At 42.6% G+C, this 27,376-nt stretch overlaps 2 protein-coding genes across 3 annotated transcripts in view; both read right to left on the reverse strand.

Moving 5' to 3' along the window:
- Positions 1-3,136, reverse strand: part of LOC121553782 (wings apart-like protein homolog) — a 38,860-nt gene extending 35,724 nt beyond the window's left edge. The window contains exons 1-4 of one of the 2 annotated variants that reach the window (XM_041867172.1): positions 3,058-3,136; positions 2,816-2,878; positions 1,642-2,033; positions 285-1,008 (exon numbers count right to left, since the gene is read on the reverse strand). In XM_041867172.1, coding sequence (XP_041723106.1) covers positions 285-1,008; positions 1,642-2,011 — 1,094 coding nt within the window. In that variant the 5' untranslated portion in view covers positions 2,012-2,033; positions 2,816-2,878; positions 3,058-3,136. The other variant, XM_041867173.1, reaches the window with a different exon arrangement.
- A 4,476-nt stretch (positions 3,137-7,612) lies between these two features.
- The window catches only part of LOC121553648 (serine protease HTRA1A), a 31,946-nt gene continuing 12,182 nt past the window's right edge, over positions 7,613-27,376 (reverse strand). The window contains exons 4-9 of the mRNA XM_041866932.1: positions 14,716-14,910; positions 14,594-14,626; positions 14,243-14,357; positions 13,934-13,991; positions 13,573-13,668; positions 7,613-8,333 (exon numbers count right to left, since the gene is read on the reverse strand). Coding sequence (XP_041722866.1) covers positions 8,165-8,333; positions 13,573-13,668; positions 13,934-13,991; positions 14,243-14,357; positions 14,594-14,626; positions 14,716-14,910 — 666 coding nt within the window. The 3' untranslated portion in view covers positions 7,613-8,164. The remainder of the gene's footprint in view (positions 8,334-13,572; positions 13,669-13,933; positions 13,992-14,242; positions 14,358-14,593; positions 14,627-14,715; positions 14,911-27,376) is intronic.

A 27,376-nucleotide genomic window follows, 5' to 3' on the forward strand; every position in this document is an offset into this window, starting at 1 on the left:
ACACGAAAACATAGAAAAAGGATTCAAGTGTGTTCTTAAACAGAAGTGGTGCTTAATCGAGAACAGATTGACCTAGGTCTCGGTGTAGTAGAAACATTTGGTAAACCACATATAGAAAACAATTATAGGGGCGAGCTAAAGTAAGTGAGTATAAGAAGGGATATTACGTGCTCAACGGTAAATGTAAATTTGTACAATATCAAGCAAGCAGTATCAAGCATGAAGCACCAGTGGGAGGCAAGAGTTAGTGTACTGTCTGGGCCACAGCCAGTGGAGTCGTTTACCTGGTGGGTTTGGCTGGTGGTACGTCTGCCTTCTTCCTCAGCCGTCCCGCCTCCCCCAGGTCAGCAGGGGGTGTGCTGGTGATGAGCTCGTCCATGCTGCGCTCTATGGAGTCCTGGATGGTGACGTTACACACCGACAGGCAGGATGGATGCAGCACCGTATAGTCCCGTATCCGACCCCTGCCAGCAGGTTTGGCCGCCGTTGTGCTAGCTTTAACACCACCGCTACCACTGGCAGTGGACACACTGTTGGGCTTCAGTGCAGCCAGAACGCTGGCGGCTATGGGCAGTTTGACGTCGCTAGCAGCAGAAGCATCTGGAACATCAGAGGCCTTGTTGGGTTTGGGACGGATGTATTTCCTAGTGTTGGAGGGCCTGAGGAGGAACGGGGAGGGGGGGAGGTTGTCAACAACAGGCTCGGCCGGGGCCTCCTGTTGAGCACTTCTCATCCCACCTGAGGAGAGCCCATCCTGGGAAGAGAAGGACTGGGAGTCTCCGCTAAACCCTGGTGTCTCAGCTGAGTCTTTTTCCTGGAGAGGGTCCATGCTAGTAGAGGAGGTAGAAGACCTCTGGGTCCCTATTAAGCTCCATTCCACATAGGGGTCCATGGGCACAGTCATTGTAACAGAGGACTGAGCAATAGGCTTCTGGTTACCATCCAATTTATTTCTGTACAAGGACTGGCTACTCTTTTCTTCACCCTCATTGGACAATGTTTGCTTGCCTGTGAGCACAAAGGAGATGAAAGAGCAAGTTAACAGAAGGAAGCATTATAAGTTTTACACAAGCATTGTAAAATAATACAGTTTCAGATTTTGTTCAGCATTGTTTGGTTTGTATAATTTCTAATCAGTTTTATTCTAAATGAAAGTGGTACAGGCCTACTGAGATGATAGTGTTGCAGTAAAAGCCTGATTTATCTTTAGAGAGCTGTCAGGGACAAAGACGAGATAAGCTGATACAGAAGCTGCCAGCAGAGAGTAAAAAGCCCACGAGGGAGCCCTTCATTTTATCTGCTCCAGAAATATCCACACACCACCGCTCTCCTCATAACCATTATCACCAGGATCATGAGAAGCAGTTTTCCTTCCATAATAAATAAATAAAGTGAAATACAAGAGACATGCATGATGTTCTTTAGCTAATGTATACATACAATTATTCTACAACCACCTGTGGAAACATGTTTCCACCAGACACACATCAGCTCTACTGAAGGTGGTTGGTGCTGCAAAACACTTCCACTTTAAGACAGACAGGTTCATGCTAGACTTCCGAGCACCTCCTCCCATGAAAACATGTCTGTAATGTTTAAAGCAAAGTCAGTCATCACAGTTATCTGCCATCCAGTTCTTACCTGATGCTGTGCTGTTGGAGTTCCTACTGTTATCCACTGGGACTGTGACTGTAGCAGAAGGCGTATTACTGGCCTCACCTTCAGCTGGTTCAGACTGGGGCACACTGTTGGAGGTGACAGGGTTGGACTCATCGTCGCTGTCAAAACCAAAAGGATCCTCTGAGCTGTCGTCATCCTCAATCCGAGGCCTCTTGGGTAACTCGACTACCTCAGGCTTCAGAGGGGGCCGCTTGGAGCCCAGTTGGGCCTTGTAAGTGGTCTCTCCCCATTTGGTGCTCAGTGTGGCCTTCTTGTTGGAGAAGACCTCGTCAAATTTGGAGTTGGCCTCCCCTCCCTTACGGCTGTAGGTTTTACCAAATCTGGATGTCATGTTGATGTATGTTACATATTCTCTGTGGGTGTAACACGAAAAAACAATAACGTTATTTAGCTAGATCAATATTTATCTCATGCAAAGCTGGTGGATGGTGTGTAGGCCTACCTGCAAAATAGATTAGATGTTTTCCCCTGAATACAGATTATAATTGAGTAACTGATTAAATCAAACGACTATCAGCTTTAGCTCTACCGCTGAGGTTCAAGATTATGTTGCTAATAATTGAGGTGTGATGGGGGTCATTGCAATGATGGATTCAATAAAACCATGTTATCTACCTACAGCATCTAGTTAGCCGACTAAGCTCAACGAGAAGTTGAGTTTAGTCGGCTATTTAGCTATCCCAGCTCTAGTTAGCAACCTAACGTTATCCTTTCAACACTGATCTCAACCTATGATGATCTTTTTAGCACTAGTAACAGCTAGCTAACCAGCTAACTAGTTATAAATTGAAATGAACCATAAGCTCGATGTTGCGTAGTCAGCTAACAACGCTCAACTCATGACACGGCTGACTGGTTGATTGGGCCAATGTAGAAAAAGGCCGGACAGCTGCGAAGAACCAGCATTAGCCATTATAGTAGCTAGTTACCGTTAACCGTAGCTAGCTAGCTAACTATGTTTACATTTCTAACGGGTTAACGTTTACTAGCCTGAAAATGCAACGTTGGAGATGTTCTTTTCTGTAACAAAAATGTGGCGAAAGGTATCTCTCAAAATTAGCATTGATAGCTAGCTAGCTACATATTAAAACAAGATCTGGTCCGAAATGCGCTTTAAAACACCCAAAAAACACACCTCTCTCAACTCAGTGTGAGCGCTTCTTCTGAACCCGGCTGGGCCTAGTCTGACTCCGGCGTACTGTAATCACACAAAACAAGCGTTAACTCCGTGCAACAAAGATAGCTACATTTTACAAATACGAGGCAATGTAGCAGGGGAAAAAAACTGCGTTTAAAGAGGTACATTGATAACCGAAATTGTTATGAATTCTGGACTTCATTTATTTTATAGTGCGAGTGACTGCCACTAAAATTTACCCTCCTTCGGACGCCGCCAATACAATTGCGTCACTTCTCCGCAAGATAGCCGTTGACCAATCATCGAATAGAATGTTTTGTAGTACCCAAGCGACTTTGACGAGTTGTGGCAGTAAACGTGTGTGTGATTGGATAAAAACTTACAGAAAAGTGTTTTCGATGGAGTGCAAAGAGAGGGTTTGCGACTACATTTCTGCAGAAGTATACTGCAGAAGTATACTGCCCCTAGTGTGGAATGAGCACACAACTACTGTAACATCATAAAAACGGACTTTTGAGATAAGTGTTTGTAAATCATAACGTCCTTCTTAGACGATTAAATAAAAATCTGCCACTGCAGGAAAATCCAGTTTAGCTGGTTGACCAGCTTGGTCATACATGACGAGCTTGGTGACCTGGTTGACAAGCAGTAGCGGTGCGTGCCTCCACTATTCCAGCACCATTTGAACTTCAACATTTCAACATCATCAAATCACCTCTGCTTAGTCTAATACAGTGACAACTAAAAGATACCAAAAACAATTTAGTCCAATCAAAGTAAGCTAAATATAATGGCTGTCCATGATTCTGATTTTTGTGTGCAAGTGTGTGTGTAATTAAAAAACATGTTGACTCACCTTACTTATAGAGAAACGCCAATGCCATCCTCCTCTCTTTCATGTTGATGAAATGGTCTATCACTCTGTCAAACAGTACACGCTTTTATTTATTTTTTGTCCTTGGCTACCTGGCTAAAATGCTTCCTTGCTAGCCTAACTTCCATTCATGGGCAATGTTAGCTAGTTAACATTAGCCTTCTACATCTAGCTGCATATTGAACTTCCATCCTCTCAGGCCAGGGGCACAACAATGTATGAATTAATTGTTGGATCAGAATCGCAGATATAATCATTGGCCAGTACAGAAAATTAAGTAATACCACAAGTCCAAATCCCTTTCTCCGTCCATGGCTAATTTAGGAAAGGGACAATTTTAGCTGGCTAGCTAGCTAGCCACCGGAGAACAACAACACAACGAGATGCAATAATTCAAGTTGTTTCTGTCAATGACTTTTGCTCTCAATGTGATTTGATAGGAGAGACGCCAAATCCATACTGGCTTCCCTTGACACTTTTTTTTGGTGCGCCAGGACCATTCACAGTTGAGCTCACTCAATTTAGCTCAACACTGATTGGCTAATTTTGTATAATTTTTTTGTCAAGGGAGGCCAAATGCTCGCTGGCTTCCCTTGCATTCAATGCTATGGGTGGCAACAATGTCATACTCGTTTGGACCAGACAGCATCAGATAGATGGCCTACATTTACATTTAAGTCATTTAGCAGACGCTCTTATCCAGAGCGACTTACAAATTGGTGCATTCAACTTAGGATAGCCAGTGGGACAACCACCCTTTTTTATTTGTATTTTTTTTATGGGGGGGTGGGGGAGAAGGATTACTGTTATACTATTCCAGGTATTCCTTAAAGAGGTAGGGTTTCAAGTGTCTCCGGAAGGTGGTCAGTGACTCCGCTGTCCTGGCGTCGTGGGGGAGCTTGTTCCACCATTGGGGTGCCAGAGCAGCGAATAGCTTTGACTGGGCTGAGCGGGAACTGTGCTTCCGTAGAGGTAGGGGGGCTAGCAGGCCAGAGGTGGATGAACGTAGTGCCCTCGTTTGGGTGTAGGGTCTGATCAGAGCCTGAAGGTAAGGAGGTGCCGTACCCCTCACAGCTCCGTAGGCAAGCACCATGGTTTTGTAGTAGATGCGAGCTTCAACTGGAAGCCAGTGTGTGCCTACACCTAGAGAGACAGAGGGGCACTGTTTTGCTCGCTCGGATGCTTTCTCCTGTGAGATACATTCAGCCTCTTGCGAATTGAAGGAAAATTATGAAACACAGAGAGACGAAAGATAACTTATTATTATTTTTAATTTTTTTAAATTAGGAAGCCTGGCCTCCCTTGGCATTCATGAATACACGCCACTGTTGACAAGCTGGGTTGAGCTGTTTGACCAGCCTGGTTATCCTTGTTAAGCTGGTAGACCAGCTTGGTCAAGATGGTAATGAGCTGGAGAGTTACTAGACCAGAGCCCAATTCAGATCTTTTGTCCAATTGCCCGATGGCAAAAGATCAGATCTCATTGTTTAAAAGTCAGAATTAGGCTGCCTGTGTAAACACAGCCTTAGTCAAGCTGGTGGGAATAGGTTGAGTTGGTAGAACAGCTTTGGACAAGATGGTAATGAAAAAGAAAAACACTTGTTATGGGGACAAACTAATATATATATACAAATATTTAAAAAACAGCAGCACTTTCTTCAACCAAAGCAACAAGAACAAGAAGAATGCATAATTCACAAATTCATATGATATGATCAATTAATTATACAATTAGCAAACAAGCTGAACATGAATAAAGTTAATATCAGGTTCTACCAACTGCAGCCTATAGTTGTGCGCTGAGTGAAATTCTAAACAAAGTTGTAGCATGTGTAAAAGCATTTTAAAATACAAATAAGCATTGGCACTGAACTGGGATCCAGATGTTTTTAAATGAACACTGCTTCATGAACAGCTCTGGGGCAGGTGGTCCCAACTGTATGAAACTGGAATCACTGGCTATTACTCAGACTTGAAGTACATGGAACAATTGAATGGCCTGCAGGCCTATGTCTGAGCAAGGAGAAGACAGCTTTTTTTGTAATGACTCTTGTGTACAATCACAGAAACTGGAATGGAGTAAATGGAATGTTATCAAATACATGGAAACCACATGTTTGATGTGTTCGATACCATTCCATCTATTCCGTTCCAGGCATTACTACCTACCCAATTAAGGTGCCAACAGCCACCTGTGTGTAGAACATTGTGACTGGGAGAGATTCCCAGGGGACTAATCTAAAACACAGGTCTCATAACCCCTAGAAGTCAGTTTACCTCAGCTATGTGCATGACATCACATGGCGATGGTTGACCTAAAGTCATTTCAGACTCCAAAGAAAAGTATTTGCATAAGTTCCTCTGACCTATGGCTACTACATCAGGCTAACAAGTCTGAGGTCTATATGATCAAACTGAAACAATTTCTGGGTTAGACATGGACAATGCTTAGTCTAGGTAGATACATTTAAAATACTCATTTTTACACTAGAAGGTCTAGGCCATTCTTTTCTATCTAGATCCATCTCTGAGTTTATAACCAATCTAATCCAATTAACACATACTGACACAGCAGGGCTAATAGACAAGACTTAGAGGCATGAGCTAATGCCGTCATGGCCCTTATTACTGAATGTTTGGACACAAACCCTGGCAGAGCATAAGTTGACTTCATACATAGGCACACCCTGCCCTTCACAGCTGAATACACCACTACACTTACGGAGTCACATGTGCGTGATGTTGTCACTGTCAGTTAGCAACCTCACTGGAGCAATGTTTTTGCAGAGTGATGTGAAGGCTATCAATGCAACACTTTGAAACATCTGTGTGATGGAGACAGAAAAAGTCGTTGACTGCTCCATTAAGTGTTTTCGTTCTGTGTACAAGGATGTGGTGCTTCATAGAACCAGGAGATGGCAGCAGTTGCTTAACCTGCATTTCCTTTTTACTGTTCTTCAAATGCACTACCAAACTGTCTTGATACATATCTAATGTATCATGTTAGATCCGCTCTCCTATACATTTTACTCTGATGTGTAGCATGTGAATACTGCATTGAGAAGATTACAATCCTGAGACACAACATCTGTACTGCTCTAGGTTGGCTCCAGTGGTCTCTGTCATTTATGCCCAAGGATACATATTTTTTATGTTATTCATCCACTGAAATCAGGTACAATCTAGGCCTACATCAACTGAAAACCAGCACTTTCTGGGATAGTATAACATGTTGTTCCCTATACCCAATACATTCTTGTATTTATGATAACACACAAAGTGCACACATAGGCCAGTTTACTATAAGTGATCATGTCCTGCCCGTAACCTGCCTGCCATGTGTACCAGTCCTCTTACATGATTACGTTATGCCTGTAGGCTATGCCTATGAAGTGATGGCAGGGAGTTTTAATAGTATGAGTGCATCATGATGTATGGGGAAAGGACTTGGGTAGAGTGTGTCTTCATGTGAGTGTCTCATCATCCTTAGGACCTCATCTGGATCACATTTGTGGACCATTCTCCTCCCTGTGAGGTCAGCCTACAGCCAGGGCCCCTGGCCCAACTGCCACACAAGGCCAGTATCAAACCCTTATGGAGGCAGTAAAACTAAATATAAAACAGCCCCACATCAACTTTATGTCTTCCTCGTGAGTGTGTGTGTCATGGCAAAGCTCATACTCACTCAAATAAAATATTGTAAACCTAATCTCAGTCAGGATGTAGTCCATCACATGTGTGTGTGTGTGTGTGTGTGTGTGTATGTGTGTGTGTGTGTGTGTGTGTGTGTGTGTGTGTGTGTGTGTGCGTGTAAGTGAGAGAGATACAGAGAAAAAGAGAGATAGCGCTTGAAAAAGATTGTGAGTGAGAGATGTGAGCACTTCATGTTGATCTCCAACATTAAAATTCCGACCATAAAACAATGTTACAAGTCTTTATTCTCTTCTCTGTAAATGTCAACAAACCATAAAACTACAGTACTTAGAAAAGGAATTTAGAAAACAATAATTGCACAACTCGCCCAGAGCTGCTCTCCACATATTTTTACATTGCCATGGTGGGCCTCCATCTGAACAATCAGTCAGTATAAAAAACCACAAAACAAGCAGATCACGACAGGTCAACTGGCTTGTGTTTAACAGTAAAATGGTCAACTGACTTGTGTTTAACAGTAAACAGGTCAACTGGCTTGTGTTTAACAGTAAACCGGTCAACTGGCTTGTGTTTAAGAGTACACAGGTCAACTGACTTGTGTTTAACAGTAAACAGTAGTAGAAGCGTACAATAATAAAAGTGTAATAATACACATGTACAACCGTTCCTTTCCAAGGCGGTCTTAACCTGGCCGGATTCATGGCGCCACAAAACCCTAAAGGCCACAGATACTCCATTGGGCGTGATTAAAAACACACGTCCATATAAGGTCCATTGGTGATGGTAATGAGCACCAGCTCATGGGTGGGGCTGGGGGGTCAGGGGTCGATTTCCATGGGAACAATGGTGATGATGGCGTCCTCGTTACCACGGCGGACCACCACCTGCAGCGTGGCGTCCTTCTTGATGATGGTGCTGACGTCGGTTGCAGAGGAGATCCGCTGGCCGTTGATGGAGATGATGACATCATGCTCCTTCAGACCGCCACTAAGAAGAGAAGGATACAACAGAATGAGAACTACAGAAACAAACATGCTGGATGTAACAGTTTGTTATAGTGCTGGGCGATATGGCCAAAATATCAAACGACAATATTTTCCACATTTTTTACGGTATGACAGTATTTTATGTTTTTGAATAATAAAAGTTCTAAATATGCTTTATGAGTAGTTCATGACCCAAGAGCGGCAACACATACATCATACGTGATTTCAATGGGACTTTCTCCATTCTAATTGTTTCATACTGTTCAATCCAACTTCCAAAAAATAAATATTTTCAGCAGTTTAATCAATTTCTGCATTTACATTTTAGTCATTTAGCAGACGCTCTTATCCAGAGCGACTTACAAGAGCAATTAGGGTTAAGTGCCTTGCTCAAGGGCACATCGACAGATTTTTCACCTAGTCGGCTCAGGGATTAGAACCAGCGACCTTTTGGTTACTGGCACAACACTCTTAACCACTAAGCTACCTGCCGAAATGCACTTTTGTTATCATTTCCACACTGTGCCACACAGCGCTGCATGATATGGGTTTTGCTCACAAAGTCACACTTTTTTTTATCGAAAAACAACTAAATGTAATGTTCGAAGTCCACAACAACGCTTAAACCAACTCAGGAGACCACTTTTGACATCTGGAAAATAATCTAATAGATTTAGATTTTTTTGTGTAGTCACCCTTTAATTCAAGTGAGTAGGCACCTAGCACTGTTGTTTGGTTAGCAGTGTTTCTGTAGCACATTAGATGGAGTTTGCAAAACAAATGGCTACTGGATTGATGCAAATAATCATGATATCATTCTGTCCGGTAGGAATAGGCTACTTTGTAGCTAGTTAACATTTAATAGAGAAGGTTTTGGGGAAAGCCTTTCCATCTACCAGAAGACGGTTAGGCCTATCATTAGCATCGTTATATTTTTCCTGTTCCTTAATTTTTTGAAAGCTGGACGTTTTACTTCATATTATGAGGCATGTCTTACCTGGCTTCAAAGTAGCCTATAGCCAAAGTCCCACCATAGAAACGTGGAGGCAATTCTTTAATAAATACTTATTCTCCTGTTCTATTGTTTTTCTTTCAACTTTCTTTCATTGTCTAGCAGCCAAAGGCATTATCCTAGTCATAATGCAACCCATTATAGTTCTAATGGATATCATATTTACATCTCTGTCCATGAAGCCGCTTGCATGTGCGGTGTGCATTTTAGAACAGTGTTTTCCCGCTAATTTCATTTTGGAACATTTGTGCATAGGCCTCGGATGGTTGAGGGGCAGCTCTCTGGGAACAGTGGGGGGGATCTTGGAGGGCTGGTGGCCTGGCGGTTGGGAGCTTGGGCCGGTGGCTGACGTGTCCTTGAGCAGGGCGTTGACCCTGGTTGCTTCTGTGGGTCGCTCTGGATGGGAGTCTGTTAGATGACTGAATATAATGTAAATGTTGAGCGGCTTCACTGCAAGTCGATTGTATGTGTTAATATAAAAATAATTACAAATAATAATAATAACATTTTAAGCTAAACATTCTGATCTGTTCCATCAGACGTATTAATTGATATGGCGTATACCTCCACTATACTACGTTGATACACATCGTGGTAATTAAGAAGTGAGTATACGGGTATAAGGTGTATACCTACGTATACCACTCACTACACCACTGCTCTTAATACTGTACATTTAGCAACCTAGCTAGCCAGCTAACTAGCAATTTGCAATAGCGGCTAACAAGCTTTATTTTAGCCACAACTTGCTAAGAAAGACAAACTTTTTTGTAGACAGTAAGATACACAAACTAATAGTGTAATTATAGAATGCTTGTGGAAAGCAGCATGTCACCAACATCTTGTTATCATGCAGACTGCAGAGTGAACAGCAAGAAAATGCTTGCGACTCTGGTGGAGCAACTGCTCTCTCCTTGAGTGACAGGGTCACACCAGAGTTGTGTATCACATTTAACAAACCAAACATTGAAATACCATTATAGAAGGTTAAGTAAAAACCCAAACCGGTCCATGCATCAATACCGTTATATAGTAGGGTGTCCAATCAAAAATGCATATTTTGACCAATGGGTAAAATAATATGTTAATTGTGGATAATCCTCTAAGAAAACCAATGGTCCAAAACTCATGTCTCTCTCATAATCAGAACAACATTTATTGGCATTTTTAGGTCAAATCATGATGTCAGTGATCTGCAGGTCGGAAAGTCGGCGCTCTAGAAAGATGCCAGAGTTTCCAACTTGGAAATCCGAGTTGGATGACCGTTCAAAACAATTTTTCCCAGTCGGAGCTTGTTTATTTCAGAGTTCCCAGTTGACAGGTTTACCATTGAACTTGGCATCTTTCTTCTCAAATCCGGAGGACATATGCCACGTTCAAAACAACTGGGAACTGGGAACTAGGAAATCTCTGACCACCGACTTCAGTACGTTCAAGACAACTGGGAACAACTGGACAAACTAGCTCTGATGGGGAAAAATCATTTTGAGCTGTCATCCAACTCGGAATTCCAAGTCAGAAACTCTGGCATCTTTCTAGAGCTCCGATTTTCCGACCTGAAGATCACTGATGTCATGATTCGACCTCATTATTTTCAGAGTTCCCAGTTGCCTTGAAAGCACAATTAAAACAATATAAAGGTAAGATAGATGTCAAATTTTGAGACATGATGTAGTATTTCCATATTTTAGTTTACGCTGTTCATATTCATTTGAAGTTCCTGTTCTTTTTCAAAGACTTCTCACAAAACAAGCGTATCTCTGTGAAATGTAAACGGAGCAATGAGCGTACCGCAAGCTTTTTATTTTCAAAGCCTTTTACATTTAATTCAGCTTGTCATGCTAATTTTGCTATTTGCGACCTGCGGAAACAACTTGGAAGATGGCGACCACAAAATGTAAAATCCTCAAATGTTTCGGCAAGAAAGCTGCATCGCTCTGTCAACAGAGCTAGGTGCTTATTATGGGATGTATTAGGATATGAAATCCGACTTATGGATATAATCTTAATGTATGTTAGAAGAAGACCCCACTGAACGATTCAGAACATGAAGAATCATATTTGTCTTGGTAAAATGTATTCTATTACATTTTAGTCATTTAGCAGACGCTCTTATCCAGAGCGACTTACAGTTAGTGAGTGCATACATTTTCATACTCGCCCCCCGTGGGAAACGAACCCACAACCCTGGCGTTGCAAGCACCATGCTCTACCAACTGAGCTACAGGGGACCATTCCACAAGCATTCTATAACATAAGGAAGGGAAATGTCATCACCAAAGTACGTTTTCAACCACTCTGGGCAGAGATGGTGGACACCCTATATATACAGTGGCTTGCGGAAGTATTCACCCCCCTTGGCATTTTTCCTATTTTGTTGCCTTACAACCTGGAATTAAAATAAAAATTTTGGGGGTTTGCATCATTTGATTTACACAACATGCCTACCAACATGACTCTGCACCGGTACCCCCCTGTATATAGCCTCCCTACTGTTATTTTATTTTACTGCTGCTCTTTAGTTATTTGCTTTTTTTTTTTTTACTTAACACTTTAAAAATAAAAAATCTTTAAAAAATGCATTGTTGGTTAAGGGCTTGTAAGTAAGCACTTCACTGTAATGTCTACACCTGTTGTATTCGGTGCATGTGGCAAATAACATTTGATTTGATTTGACTTTGAAGATGCAAAATATTTTTTTTGTGTGAAACAAACAAGAAATAAGACAAAAAAACAGAACTTGAGCGTGCATAACTATTCACATAGCGTTTTCCTTGATGGCCAAAAAGCTCAATTTTAGTCTCATCTGACCAGAGTACCTTCTTCCATATGTTTGGGGAGTCTCCCACATGACTTTTGGCGAACCCCAAACGTGTTTGCTTACTTTTTTCTTTAAGCAATGGCTTTTTTCTGGCCACTCTTCCGTAAAGTCCAGCTCTGTGGAGTGTACGGCTTAAAGTGGTCCTATGGACAGATACTCCAATCTCCGCTGTGGAGCTTTGCAGCTCCTTCAGGGTTATCTTTGGTCTCTTTGTTGCCTCTCTGATTAATGCTCTCCTTGCCTGGTCCGTGTGTTTTGTAGGGCGGCCCTATCTTGGCAGGTTTGTTGTGGTGCCATATTCTTTCAATTTTTTTATAATGGATTTAATGGTGCTCCGTGGGATGTTCAAAGTTTTGAAACAAGTAATTTTTTTCATTTCACCACCAATTTGGACTATTTTGTGTATGTCCATTACATGAAATCCAAATAAAAATCCATTTAAATTACAGGTTGTAAGGTATAGACTCAATATTGGTCTTTATTTCACTGACAATCAGCTAAGAATGGATTCCATTGGCCTTGTTGCATTTACATTTCTTGTTAGAAGGTAAATGCCTTTCACACATTCTATGATGCCTTACTTTGTAGTGCTACAATGAACTGAAATGAAAACAAATTGTCTCCTTTCACTTATCCTTCATCAAGACCACAATAATGACAGTAAGTCAGGTGGAGAGTGCTTTGTGCAACACACTCCCATAGACCGAACACACCCAGAATAGAAATCTAGTAAAACGAAATTACACAGACCGGAGCGGTTACCAGAAGTGATATCAAGGCCTCCACTTTTCACACAACTACTCTCTAATCACACTCACATGTGAACAGGGGCCACAACCACCACCTATAATACAGCCACACTTCCACATTCCCCTCATACTACTCAGGAAAACACGACTAACACTTATACCTCTAATGAGACACACAGAGAGTACTAGGGTTGGGTGAGTGGGCCCAGGAAAACCACAGCATACCCCTTGCTGCTTGAGGGAGGAAGGGAATGGCTGACCTCAGTGTCTCCCCAACCCCAACCCCTCTCTGGTAGAACTGTGGTCGGGGGGGGGGGATTCTTGAGTGGGTGAACAAGAATTTTAAAGCGAGTCTCAGCAATGTTTTACTAAGGGGTTTGTGTGTGCGTGTGTGTGTGTATGCGTGCGTGCGTTTGCATATGTGCACGTGAAAACTGGAGAGCGAGTGTGTGTGTGAATGTGAGTGAATTTGTGTTAGGAAAGTTGGGCGTTGAGGGTCTATATACATTTGAAACATGTGTACAGTCAGTGGAAGGAGCCAAAGACAATATCCCTTAGCACAGAACAAATCAGACAACTTGTCCTCACACTTATAAGAAACCACGACTGCTGGTGAGATGGAGTGCATTTCTACTTTCCCTGTTAGTTTTCTACTTACACCGCGGCCGGCGTTTTAGATATCACCTCCATGACGTACGCTCCAGAGGTGACATCAGGGAAGTCTTTGTGTCGCACCTTCAGCTCCTTGGTTAACCTACAGTGACGGGGAAGAAAAGTGCTCCGTTTTAAGAAGAAGTGCTCCGTTTTCCGTATCCAACTGAAATGCAGTTTACCAGGCCCAGTTCAAATACATTCTTTTTGACAGCTTTGAATAACTGCTTTTTCCAGTTTAGTGCACGCATTCACAGTCTCAAGTCTTTCATTGCATTTATCGGGAGTTGACAGGCCTTCTAGAGAAGAAAAGTCCCATCTTTATCCTTTTCCTTACAAGTATAACCAGTCACTAAGGATCTACTTACGCTGGGGTGAGTGTCATCATCCTCACACCAATGTATCTCTTCTTTGCCCCAGCTCTTCCTAAGGAAACACAATAAGAAGAAAAACATCAGGTTTGAAACGGGGTATACCTTTTGACTTGGAGAATATTTAAGTAATTCTGAAGCTTGGCCATAGGTTAAGATTAGCTATAAAGAGGTTTGAATCAAAATGTCTGTAAGTGTTTATGGTTATCCTCAAAACATGTGGATAAGAGTGTAGACAGGACCTTACACTAGCGGGAGATATTTAGATGCTACACACAGGACGACCATAGGGATTTAACGTCCTACCTCGGGACTGTCTGTCGTAGGATTCAGTCAAGAACTCTCGGATCTTGTCGGAGGGGATGGCGAATGAGATACCAGCCGTCACTTTCAGAGTGTTGATCCCAATCACCTCACCATCCTTCAATAACACAATCAATAATAAAGTCATTAATGTAGTGTCTGACAACCAGACTGACCAAAATCACTCATAATGAAACAAAGTGACACACTAATAACACTGTAACACTCCTACACACCATCATACATTTGCATACAGTCTCCAACTATAATGTGCCATCATTCAGACACATAGTCTGCTGTCTATTAGACATGTAGAACCACTGAATAGCTGTCAATAAACAACAGTATTCTCACCAGATTCACCAGAGGGCCTCCTGAATTACCATACTGTAAACAGAAAAGGACATCACTTCAGTTCTCAGTCCACAATCCTTTGTGATGTGTGTGTATGTGCGTGCATGTGTTCACAGACTCACGTTGATAATAGCATCTGTCTGAATGTATTCCATTTCAGAGTTGCGTAGGCCCAGCTCCTTGCCCCCTCGTTGGGTTGTGCTGACTATCCCTGTAGTAACTGTGTTCTGGAGGGAGAAGGGGCTTCCGATGGCCACAACAAACTCCCCAGGCCTCAGGTCGGACGAACGCCCCAACATCAGCACAGGAAGCTTGATCTGTAGGGGGTACAGGTTAGGGGGGAGATATTTAAGTGGTACACATCCCTCAGTAACATTGAGTTATATTTAAGCAGCAGCACTAGAAACTGTGGGCCTTAAGACTATCCTGCCCCACATACATACAGTGCCTTCAGAAAGTATTCACAACCCTTGACTTTTTCTACATTTTGTGGGATTAAAATTGATTTAATTGTCATGTTTTGTCAACGATCTACACAAAATACGCTGTGATGTCAAAGTGGAAGACACATTAGAACATTTGTAAAATAACAAATAAAAGAAACACTAATATATCTTGATTAGATAAGTATTCAACCCCCTGAGTCAATACATGTTAGAATCACCTTTGGCAGCGATTACAGCTGTGAGTCTTTCTGGGTAAGTCTCTAAGAGCTTTCCACGTCTGGATTGTGCAACATTTGGCCATTATTCTTTAAAAAATTATTCAAGCTCTGTCAAATTGGTTGTTGGTCATTGCTATACAACCATTTTCAGTTCCTGCCATAGATTTTCAAGCAGATTTAAGTATTTGTATTTGTATTTATTAGGGATCCCCATTAACTGCTGCCAAGGGAGCAGCTACACTTCCTGGGGTCCAAACACGTTAAGGCACTTACATTACACATAAAACAAAATATAAAACAGTACATCATATAACACTATCACACCACCATATATCCAAGTCAAACCAAGTCAAACTTGTAACTCGGCCACTCAGGAACATTCACTGTCTTCTTGGGAAGCAACTCCAGTGTAGATTTGGCCTTGTGTTTTATGTTATTGTCCTGCTGAAAGGTGAATTCATCTCCCATGGTCTGGTGGTTTTCCTCTAGGATTTTGCCTGAGCTTAACTCCATTCCGTTTCTTTTTTATCCTGAAAAACTCCCCAGTCTTTAATAATTACAAGCATACCCATAACATGATGCAGCCACCACTATGCTTGAAAATATAGAGTGGTACTCAGTAATGTGTTGTATTGGATTTGCCCCAAACATAACACTTTGTATTCAGGACAAAAAGTTAATTGCTTTGCCAAATTTTTTGCAGTATTACTTTAGTGCCTTGTTGGAAACAGGACGCATGCTTTGGAATATTTTTATTCTGTACTGGCATCCTTATTTTCATTCTGTCAATTATGTTAGTATTGTGGAGTAACTACAATGTGGTTGATCCATCCTCAGTTTTCTCCTATCACAGTGCATCAATTTTATTAGTGGCCACTGGCCAGTACCTCATGAAACAGTACAAATCCATTTATGTTCAACTTAAATTTATGAACAACTGAGACTCCATGGCAAGGCAACCATGAGCCAGAGACAGTGCCTAGACAGGCAGACAGACAGAGGGTATATTTATCCATCCACAGTTTCCCTGTCTGCATGAAATCATCTTAGTTCTGTCCAGTCATAGTCAATGAGTGTATGGGCATAGCCCACGCGTCGCCACATCACGTTGAGTCTGTGGTGCCCAACACACCACCCAACAAACTCCCTGACAACAGCACAATCTTGAGAGACCTTTCCCGGTTGTTCCCCTGTATCCATTTTGTTTACCCTGGGTTATAAATAGAGTCACAGTGTGGAAGCTAAGGTAACTGAAACTGACTGGCCAACAAGCCAAAGATACACACAGACAAAAGTCTCTGTATCCAAACACAGAAACACGTCCTGTAATCAACTACCCAGGGATATTCATAGTGTAGTGCCATCATGAAATATGATAACATTACATTTTCCTTTTCAATATAGTGTACACACTAGGTTATTACATGTTGATTGTCATCTCTGAGGAGTGACGGCACAACATAAGGGCCACTTTTGACTGCTGACCGTTGCCAACAATAGCTGAATAGGTCTAAATACAGTATAGTACAAATCCATCTAAAATGGATGTCAATTATAAGACGCCATTTTAGCTTTTTGGGTTGCGGGAACTCAGTGCGAACTTGACCCCTGAGGTGTAGCCTAGGTATTAATAGAAGATGACAGTTAGAAGATGAGAGTGAGTAACCCCCCCACCCCTCCCTCTAATTTCCTTCATCCAGACTTGACACCGGAATAGCAGTCTGTGAACTGCTATCCAGTCTGTGACTCCCCACCCTCACACACACACACCACCCCGTACCTTGACCCCACTGAGTTAAGGGGATAAGCAGATGGAGGGAGGAAGTGAGAGAAGTCAGCCCGATCTGAATCACTAACACTGAGACGGTCAGGAATGGTTGTCTACCAACCGCTTGCTGTGGTGATACTGGTAATAACAGAGTGATCATTATAAAGTCGACCTGTCGCTTATTGAAATTTCTCAGCCAAGTGAATAATGAAAAACACAACTTGACACACACCTGCACATATCCATCTACTTACACACAATGCTGCCACTGTCTTGTGGGTGGTACGGTCATGCACATTAACTCATACACTGTGAATGCCTAGGCTAGCTGATATGAGCCCTTGAGGGTGGGAGTGTCTAGGTGTGAATAGGAATAAAGCAAACATCAAATGGCATGACTATTCATGTGTGAGGACTGTCTAGCTATCACCTACTAACTACTTGTACTCAGAGACTTTTTGTCCTTGTGGATTCCGTGTGGAATATATGTATTTCTTTCTCTTGACCATAACTGACTCACCAGGTTATTTTGGACCATGGGCTGGCCTTAATGCATTAACACTCATCCAGGGTTCTACACTAACTTTTTCCACTGGTGGCACTGGTGCGCCAAACTGTTTCAGTTGGTGGTACCAGCACATGATTTGGTCACACTATCTTTTATTTATAAAATTATAATTGACCTGGCCTGTGTCCCATAATGTACCTGCATTCCATACAGAACCAGGCTAGTAATGACTAGCCATCTTTTAAATTAGCATGCCCTTGTGTTCTTTGATTTGGGTAGATTTACTGTAACAGCAAAGAAAAGAGACTGTGCAAAATGTTCTATGAAACCTTCTAGAGGGCAAATTATAAAAAAATTATACTTGATACCAAAACGATGCCACGGCAAACAAATAAGAAAGCGGGGAGAAGGACTGTAATTTCCCACATGTTTTGCTCTCAAAAGCACACTTTTTTATAGAAAAACAACCAAATTGGATGTTCTATGTCAACAACAATGCTTAAACCAAATCAGGGAACCATTTTTGGAGGTCTGGATATAATGTGAGAAATGTAGAATTTTTTTGTGTAGTTACCCTTTAATTCAGGCGCACACCAGCCAGACAGTTGTGTTTGGCTAGCAGTGTTTTTGTAGTGTACTTGTGATGGAGTTTTCAAAACAAATGGCCACTGGATTGATGCAAATAATCATGATTCTGCCAGTTAGGCATAGGCTACTTTGTAGTTACCTTTTAATTGCCTTTCCATCTAATCCAAAAACAGTTAGGCTATCATTAGCATTGCTAATGGATACACACAGTGGTAGACATATAGGCCCCACAGCTATGCGCACCGCACACAGCAGGGCTCAACATTCAGTTACATTTGCCAGTAGTAGGCCTACACAGGGCCAGTGCCCTGCAACGGAAAGCTATTGGCCCGAAGGAGCAAAAATACTGGCCCAGGTCAAGACTTGACAGGAAAACGAATGATGCGTGCATCATTTGAATAGCAGGTGATTTGATCTTTCATACACTACCAGTCCATTTTTTAAACTATTTTTTTATACATTGTAGAATATTAGTGAAGACATCAAAACTATGAAATAACACATATGGAATCATGTAGAATCAAATAGCCACCCTTTGCCTTGATGACAGCTTTGCACACTCTTGGCATTCTCTCAATCAGCTTCATGAGGAAGTCACCTGGAATGCATTTCAATTAACAGGTGTGCCTTCTTACTTTAAGACGTGAAGGTCAGTCAATACGGAACATTTCAATAACATTTAAAGTTTCTTCAAGTGCAGTCGCAAAAACCATCAAGAGCTATGATGAAACTGGCTCTCATGAGGACGGCTACAGGAATGGAAGACCCAGAGTTACCTCTGCTGCAGAGGATAAGTTCATTAGAGTTACCAGCCTCAGAAATTGCAGCCCAAATAAATGCTTCACAGAGTTCAAGTAACAAACACATCTCAACATCAACTGTTCAGAGGAGACTGTGTGAATCAGGCCTTCATGGTCGAATTGCTGCAAAGAAACCACTACTAAAGGACACCAATAAGAAGAAGAGACTTGCTTGGGCCAAGAAACATGAGCAATTGACATTAGACCCGTGGAAATGTGTCCTTTGATCTGGTGTCCAAATTTGAGATTTTTGGTTCCAACCGGTGTGTCTTTGTGATACTTGGTGTGGGTGAACGGATGATCTCCGCATGTGTAGTTCCCACCGTAAAGCATGGAGGAGGAGGTGTTATGGTGTGGGGGTGCTTTGCTGGTGACACTGTCTGTGATTTATTTAGAATTCAAGGCACACTTAACCAGCATGGCTACCACAGCATTCTGCAGCGATACACCATCCCATCTGGTTTGGGCTTAGTGGGACTATCATTTGTTTTTCAACAGGACAATGACCCAACACACCTCCAGGCTGTATACGGGCTATTTTACCAAGAAGGAGAGTGATGGAGTGCTGCAGCAGATGACCTGGCCTCCACAATCCCCTGACCTCAACCCAATTGAGATGGTTTGGGATGAGTCGGACGGCAGAGTGAAGGAACAGCAGCCAACAAGTGCTCAGCATATGTGGGAACTCCTTCAAGACTGTTGGAAAAGCATCCCAGGTGAAGCTGGTTGAGAGAATGCCAAGAGTGTGCAAAGCTGTCATAAAGGGAAAGGGTGGCTATTTTGAAGATTCTCAAATATAAAATACATTTTGATTTGTTTAACACTTTTTTGGTTACTACATGATTCCATCTGTTATTTAATTTTTTATTATAATTTATTTATTTCATTTATTTATTTCACCTTTATTTAACCAGGTAAGCCAGTTGAGAACAAGTTCTCATTTACAACTGCGACCTGGCCAAGATAAAGCAAAGCAGTGCGATAAAAACAACAACACAGAGTTACATATGGGGTAAAACAAAACATAAAGTCAAAAATACAACAGAAAATATATATACAGTGTGTGCAAATGTAGCAAGTTATGGAGGTAAGGCAATAAATAGGCCATAGTGCAAAATAATGACAATTAGTATTAACACTGGAATGATAGATGTGCAAGAGATGATGTGCAAATTAGCAAAATAAATAACAATATGGGGATGAGGTAGTTGGGTGGGCTAATTTCAGATGGGCTGTGTACAGGTGCAGTGATCGGTAAGGTACTCTGACAACTGATGCTTAAAGTTAGTGAGGGAGATAAGTGTCTCCAGCTTCAGAGATTTTTGCAGTTTGTTCCAGTCATTGGCAGCAAGAGAACTGGAAGGAATGGCGGCCAAAGGAGGTGTTGGCTTTGGGGATGACCAGTGAGATATACCTGCTGGAGCGCATACTACGGGTGGGTGTTGCTATGGTGACTAATGAGCTAAGATAAGGCGGGGATTTGCCTAGCAGTGATTTATAGATGGCCTGGAGCCAGTGGGTTTGGCGACGAATATGTAGTGAGGACCAGCCAACAAGAGCGTACAGGTCACAGTGGTGGGTAGTATATGGGGCTTTTGTGACAAAACGGATGGCACTGTGATAGACTATATCCAATTTGCTGAGTAGAGTGTTGGAGGCTATTTTGTAAATGACATAGTTTTGATGTCTTCACTATTATTCTACCATGTAGAAAATAGTAAAAATAAAGATAAAACCCTTGAATGAGTAGGTGTATCCAAACTTTTGACTGGTACTGTACAAAAAAAGCCTACAGAACACCCCCCAAAACAAAAATGTATGTAAAAACATATTAACACTTTAAGAATAATGATTTTTTTTATAAGCCTACCCAATGGCATTAAGCATTGACATGCACAATATTTTTTGATTCTAAAATACACTGAGTGCACAAAAGTTTAAGGACACCTGCTCTTTCCATGACATAGACTGACCAGTTGAATCCAGGTGAACGCTATGATCCCTTATTGATGTCACCTGTTAAATCCACTTCAATCAGTGTAGATGAAGGGGAGGAGAGAGGTTAAAGAGGGATTTTTAAGGCTTGAGACAATTGAGACGTGGATTGTGTATGTATGTGTGCTATTCAGAGGGTGAATGGGCAAGACAAAATATTTATGTGCCTTTGAAAGGGTATGGCAGTAGGTGCCAGGCGCACCGGTTTGTGTCAAGAACTGTAACGCTGCTGGGTTTTTCACGCTCAACAGTTTCCTGTGTGTATCAAGAATGGTCCAACACCCAAAGGACATCCAGCCAACTTGACACAGCTGTGGGAAGCATTGGCGTCAACACGGGCCAGCATCCGTGTGGAACGCTTTCGACACCTTGTAGAGTCCATGCCCCGATGAATTGACGCTGTTCTTAGTGCGGGGGGATTATTATAATGGCCTAATTTTTTCACTTGCCCAATCGGGCCACTGACAGGGATGATCGACTGGTATGGAGGGTTTCCAAAACCTCCCCTGCATGTCGAGCCCTGACACACAGCGACAGGGGCATTCCCGTGCCATTGTTGCCTCTTATTTATTTTTGGTCAATTGCACATTACTGTTTCAATAAATCATGATGATAACTGTGAACCAAAAATGTACATGACCAGGTACATTTGTTTCACTGGCACCCTTGCGACCAATTAAACATGTGTGTCACACTGCCAAGTCAAACATTTGCAAAAGCGACTGTTTTGGTCACAGTATCGAACCCTGTCATCCCATGACATTGACCTCATTAAGGAGAGGTGGTTAGAGGGAGAAGAAGAGGCAACACTCTCCTGCATTGGCCATCCCTAACATCATGTGAGATGCTTTCAGTTAAATGCTCTACTAGATCTTAAGTTCAAACTTTCAGTTGAAATTTCAACCTTTCTATTGATAAGAAATAGCTATTTTCCAAGCTCTCCACTGGCTCATACAGAAGATAACTGACAATGACACAATATCATTTCAATAGAGGCTGAGATAGTGACAGATAAACTTCAACAGAAAGCACCAGTATTTACTATCAGCCATCCAGAAAAACAGTTGCATGTCAGAGGCACTTAGAGGTGGTGGTAAGCATTCCAGACATTCAGGCTTTATCCTATCATCTCAACCAAAATGGAGCTGTACATCTAGAGTGTCTGCCATGGCAGATGGTGGAAGGACCAACAAGGAAAATGCCTCCTTTGTTGCCATAGACAAGTCTTTGTTTCATATTACAGCTTTGGCAGTTTGGAATCACTTAAAAACCCATTAGATTAACTTTTATGACTTGATCGCAGGTGCAAACCAGTTTTTTGTCAAGCCTCACGGTGTGATGGACTGTCGCTAATAGTTTCGAAGGCGTATGCAAACCTGAGAAAAAGGGTTCATTTTACATGAACCCCAACAAAAAGACAACTGTAAACAGCTGGCATCCGTGCACATGCATGCCAGTGAAACACACTGTTTGGTGATTAAACCTATGACAACTTCTAGAGTCTTTACTGTGGTAACTACTGTGCTTTTCCTATGGGGGACTTCAAGGCAGCATGCAAATTGTAGTGTATTCAAGGTATAATTTTTTTTTCTACAGTTTGTCATTTCCGCTTAAAAATGTCAGACTTGATTTGCTGAAACAAAGAATGTATCAAAAAATGTATCAACCCCTTAAAATGTATTATAATCCACATAATAATTCACATTTCCTGTTGCTGCAGGATTATTTTCCTGCTGTAAGAAGCAGGGTCAACATAAAACAGCACATCTGTAGGTATTATGTTAACTTCTTAGTCCTGTGCTACCATGCAAAGATCATACATTTCATGGGGCCATTAGCAAGTGGTGTGACTGTGCATGGGTGAACGCTACTATGGCTACACATTACATTTTGTCCCAAGGGTTGTGCCACAGTGGATAAAGAGGAGCTTGATCCCACATGTTCATACCTGTTGAACCATCAGCTCTGGGGATCAGCAGTGGCTGAGGGGTGGCAGAAACTTGTTCTGTGTGTGTGTGTGTGTGTGTGTGTGTGTGTGTGTGTGTGTGAGAGAGAGAGAGAGAGAGAGAGAGAGAGAGAGAGAGAGAGAGAGAGAGAGAGAGAGAGAGAGAGGGAGAGAGAGAGAGAGAGAGAGATCAACATAACAGCCCACAGGAGCTGGGAAAAGTATATGCCTTATAAAGAAAATAAATGTCCCTTCCCTCACTGATTGCTAACCATATTGACAATATTTAATAGCATAGGCTAGTTAATATAAACACCTTTCAACCATACTGGGTAACCTAAACTTTACTGATATTGGACGGAAACCAATATGGTGCACACATGTTGTTGTGAATGTCACAGCCAACACAACAGCAAACACATGGTCGAAAGCTCCCTCTGTGTTTCCAGCATGATTTACAGACACCCTGGAAGACTGGATGGCATCTCACCAACGGGCAGCTAGACACCACACGCCTTTAATCTGTGGGCCATGCAGATCTGACAAGATGCGGTTGGGATGTTTGGGTCTCTCTTCCCCTGCATCGCTGACCTGGGAAACAACCACCTACAAACTAGGCTAAGTCTGTAGCATCGAATAGAAGAGCAAGGCCAGTCTGCTTCCCTTGGCCCTTGTCCCGACATCCACAAGGATGGGAGCGATTGTGGGAGAGCGAGTGAAATGGAGGATGAGACAAGGATGTGATTAATTTTCCCTCTGCTTCTTTCTGAAGGACACCACTCTTTCCACTGAGAAACAGAGCATGTCCTGGATGTCTCCTGAACGGGGACCAATAAGAGCCTTGGTCGGTCTAGCCAGCACCAGTCATCCTACCCCCTTTTAGGAGGTGGACGACATGGGTAGCATACAGACTAATATTGTGGTTGGGTACTGAGACACATATACTCAATGTATTTATTGATGAGGATGTGGTGTCCTCTTTTGGTTGGGTATGTTTAACTGCCATCAGTCTTCCATAAACAAAATCATCTCAAATATTCAAAATTGAGGACACCGTCAGTGCGCTACTTTGCACCACAGACAGTTGAGGCAGTGAGCGAGTGAGTGGAAATGGTTAACAAACTGCTCTTTCCCACGCATGATGACTTCTATTTTTATCTTCCCAGCACCACATCACACAGCCATCTCATTAGCCTATTAGATCCCTTAGCTTTGCAGACATATGGATCCGTTTTCCAGGCCTTGACCTCATCCCCTCTGTTTTTCCCTGCCTCTCCATCCCATTCTCTCTCTGTCAGAAACAAGTAGCACTTTTTCCCTTTCTCCTTCCCGTCCTCTGAAGTCACAAATGCTGCAGACAGACTAATGTAACTGCAGATGTGTAATGTCTTCCCCAGAGACGTGGGTACACCACATCGCAGCCCAGGAACGGACTGACCCAGCCGTCAGTAAACTGAGGGGGAAGAGAGGGTATTCTACATTCAAAGAGTCAACTTTCAAAGCTCACAGTCATAAACATGTGTGATCGATTCTCTCTCAGTGTGCTTATGTGAAATACAAAGTTTGACAAAAGTGACCCATACTCATAATGACTCCTCCTTGAGGCAAGAGAGGGACAGAAGGAGGGAGAGCGGGGAAAAGAGGGAAATAAATAAATACTTAAAAGAGTACAGACCCGAAGCCCTGAGGACAGAGCTGTGACAACTGACTGTATTTTTCATTCAAATTAGGAAATTCAAACTTTTCCTTTATTTTGGCCTCTAATTATCTCCCTCCCTCTCTCATCCTCTAATTTCTCTCTCACTGACTCTTTCCCTCACATCCACCTTTCCCTACCCGTACCCACTGTCTCATTAGCTGGGATGTCATGAGTCAGACCCCCTCCCCTCTCCCCCTAGCCTGTAGCCTCTGTCCTGTCCCACTGTGGTTGTTAGTCATGGAACTGGGACTGTGCCTACTGGACAGACTGGGTAGACACTTTCTCACACAGAAGAGAAAACTGGGGCAAAGATTTCAACAGCTGTCTTAGCTATGTAGCCAGAGTGGGGCACAGGGTATATGTTCAATCCACAGTCAGGTACTGGGCTGTCATGGTCAACCAGTAGTTGGATGGTAGTCTTTACCACCATGGCACAAATCATTAGACTTTTCAGTGTCTTGAAACTAGTTTTTGAGAAGTAATAAAGTATTTTCCATCCATAATCTTTTCATCAGATGTTCATGGATCACTGCTTTGGGTCTGATATCACCTTCCAGTTGTCTAGTATGTGCCTTAAATGTAGACCAGAGTGTATAGCACAGTGGTCTTCCAGGGTCAGTCAGTATGGGGAACCACTGTAGGCCGCATAAAAGAAAACATAACCTTGTGCTTGTCTTGGCATTTTGGGCCGATGCAGTCCTTGTCGTGAGTGTCTTTTCAGCTGTGCATTGACGCGAGGGAATGCTCTGCGAGGCATTCTGCGGTGCAGTTACTCCTAGCCTGTGGCTTTGAATGGGTGCCAGGCATTCCTTCATATGGCTGTCGAATATGATTAATGTGTGATGTGTATCCCGCTAGTCCACAAAGCAACAATCTCTCTATGTTACTGTACGCTCCCACGGCAAAAACCTTACATGGCCTACCTCCATGCCATTTAATCTTTTGCTATCAAAACTATTTGCTCATTGGAGCATGAAATGGGTTTCCTCTGCTGGTAATGAGTCTTTGCAGAATGTATTCCAAGTTTATTTCAGAGAATCGTTTCCTAATGACTGTTGTTTCTGAAGTATTTTTATCTGAATGCCAACATTAACTATGTGTATAATGCCAGCGTTAACAAGGACCATTTGGTTGCACGGGTTGGCACCTCTCAAACAATCAGCTGTGTTATCAAGCTGAACAACACCTTTCTACCAATAACCATCTTGTAATTCCGACTCCGCTGATGTTTAATAGGGAATAATATTAAGTAATTGTTGTTGTTAAATTGTTGCTCACTTTGCTAATGTTGTCTAGATTTGCAGTTGTAAGATATAGGAAAGTACTGCACCAAGATGGCTGCTGTTGGCCTGGAAGGCTGTACTTAAAATCCAATCTGCCTCCGGGGAGTTGAAACTCAATGTCATTCCCACTCACGCTCATAGGCAGGGATTAAATAGCACTGAAGCATGGGCCACACTCCTCAAACCCTCTTATTTGTGCCACTTATAATATTCCATAAAATTTCAATTTTAAGGAATATTGTGAAGATTGGCAGTTACTAACCTCAATTCCGGCTTCAACTTCGACTCATCTGCCATGGGCTCTTTCTTTAATTCCGGGCTACCCAAGAGAAAACGCCAGCAAAAAATAGGCAGGAGAGGGGGAGTCCAGGCGAGATTAAGGCAAAGGGAAAACCGGCCACCTCTTCCCTCCATTCTATTGGCCAATCACTTGATAATAAGATGGATGACCTCCGATTGCGAATTTGCTATCAATGGGACTCTCGTAACTGCAATATTCTCTGCTTTTCTGAAACATGGCATTCAGACAAAATGCCCCCCATGGCTATCCAACTCAATGGATTCTCCATTCACCGAGCGGACAGAACAATGAATTCAGGGAGATCGAGAGGGGGAGGGGTATGACTCTTCATCAACAGCAAATGGTTTGCTGAAGTTTTGACCTGTTGTTCATCTGTCTTGGAATACCTAATGGTCAAATGCTGACCCTTCTACCTCCCGAGAGATTTGTCAGCTGTTATCGTGACTGCTGTATATATTCCACCTCAGGACAAGAAAAACTACGAGCTGGAACTGCACCCGGAGGCTGTTTTTCTGGTTGCCGTTGATTTTAATTCCGCGTTATTAAGACACGTGATGCCCAACTTCCCTCAACACGTCTCCTTCACCACTTGGGGCGATAAAGTCCTAGACCACTGTTACTCTGCCCACAAGCACGCATACAAGGCCCTCCCTTGTCCCACCTTTCATCAAATCAGATCATGACTCTATACTCCTGCTTCCTCTCTACAAGCAGAAGCTCAAACAGGAAGTACCCGTGACATGTTCCATAGGGAAATGGTCCTCCGAATCGGAGGCTATGCTACAGGACTCCTTTGCTAGGGCTGATAGCATTGACGAGCTAACCACCTCCGTCACTGGCTTCATCAGGAAATGCATCACCGATGTTGTCCCACAGTGAAGGTTCGCTGCTTCCACAATCAAAAGCCCTGGATTAACACCGAGGTTGGCGCTAAACTAAAGGACAGGGCTACCACACACAGGGCTATCACAGCCAACCCCGAGGCTATGGCTGAAGACACAGCTAAGTACAACAAGTCCTGCTACGACCTCCGCAGAGCCATCTGTCACGACTTCCGCCGAGGCTGCCTCCCCTCCTTGTTCGGGCAAGCTTCGGCATTCGTCATACCTATTTGTTGCCGGGGTAGATATTTTCCCCTGTGCCTATTTATTGTTGGAGCTACCATTACAGTGTATTGCCAGGGTAGATAGTTTCCCCTGTGCCTGTTTCGTTTGTCGCTATCCAGCGCATTC

This window comes from Coregonus clupeaformis, chromosome 37 (assembly GCF_020615455.1).
Source record: "Coregonus clupeaformis isolate EN_2021a chromosome 37, ASM2061545v1, whole genome shotgun sequence".
Lineage (NCBI taxonomy): Eukaryota > Metazoa > Chordata > Actinopteri > Salmoniformes > Salmonidae > Coregonus > Coregonus clupeaformis.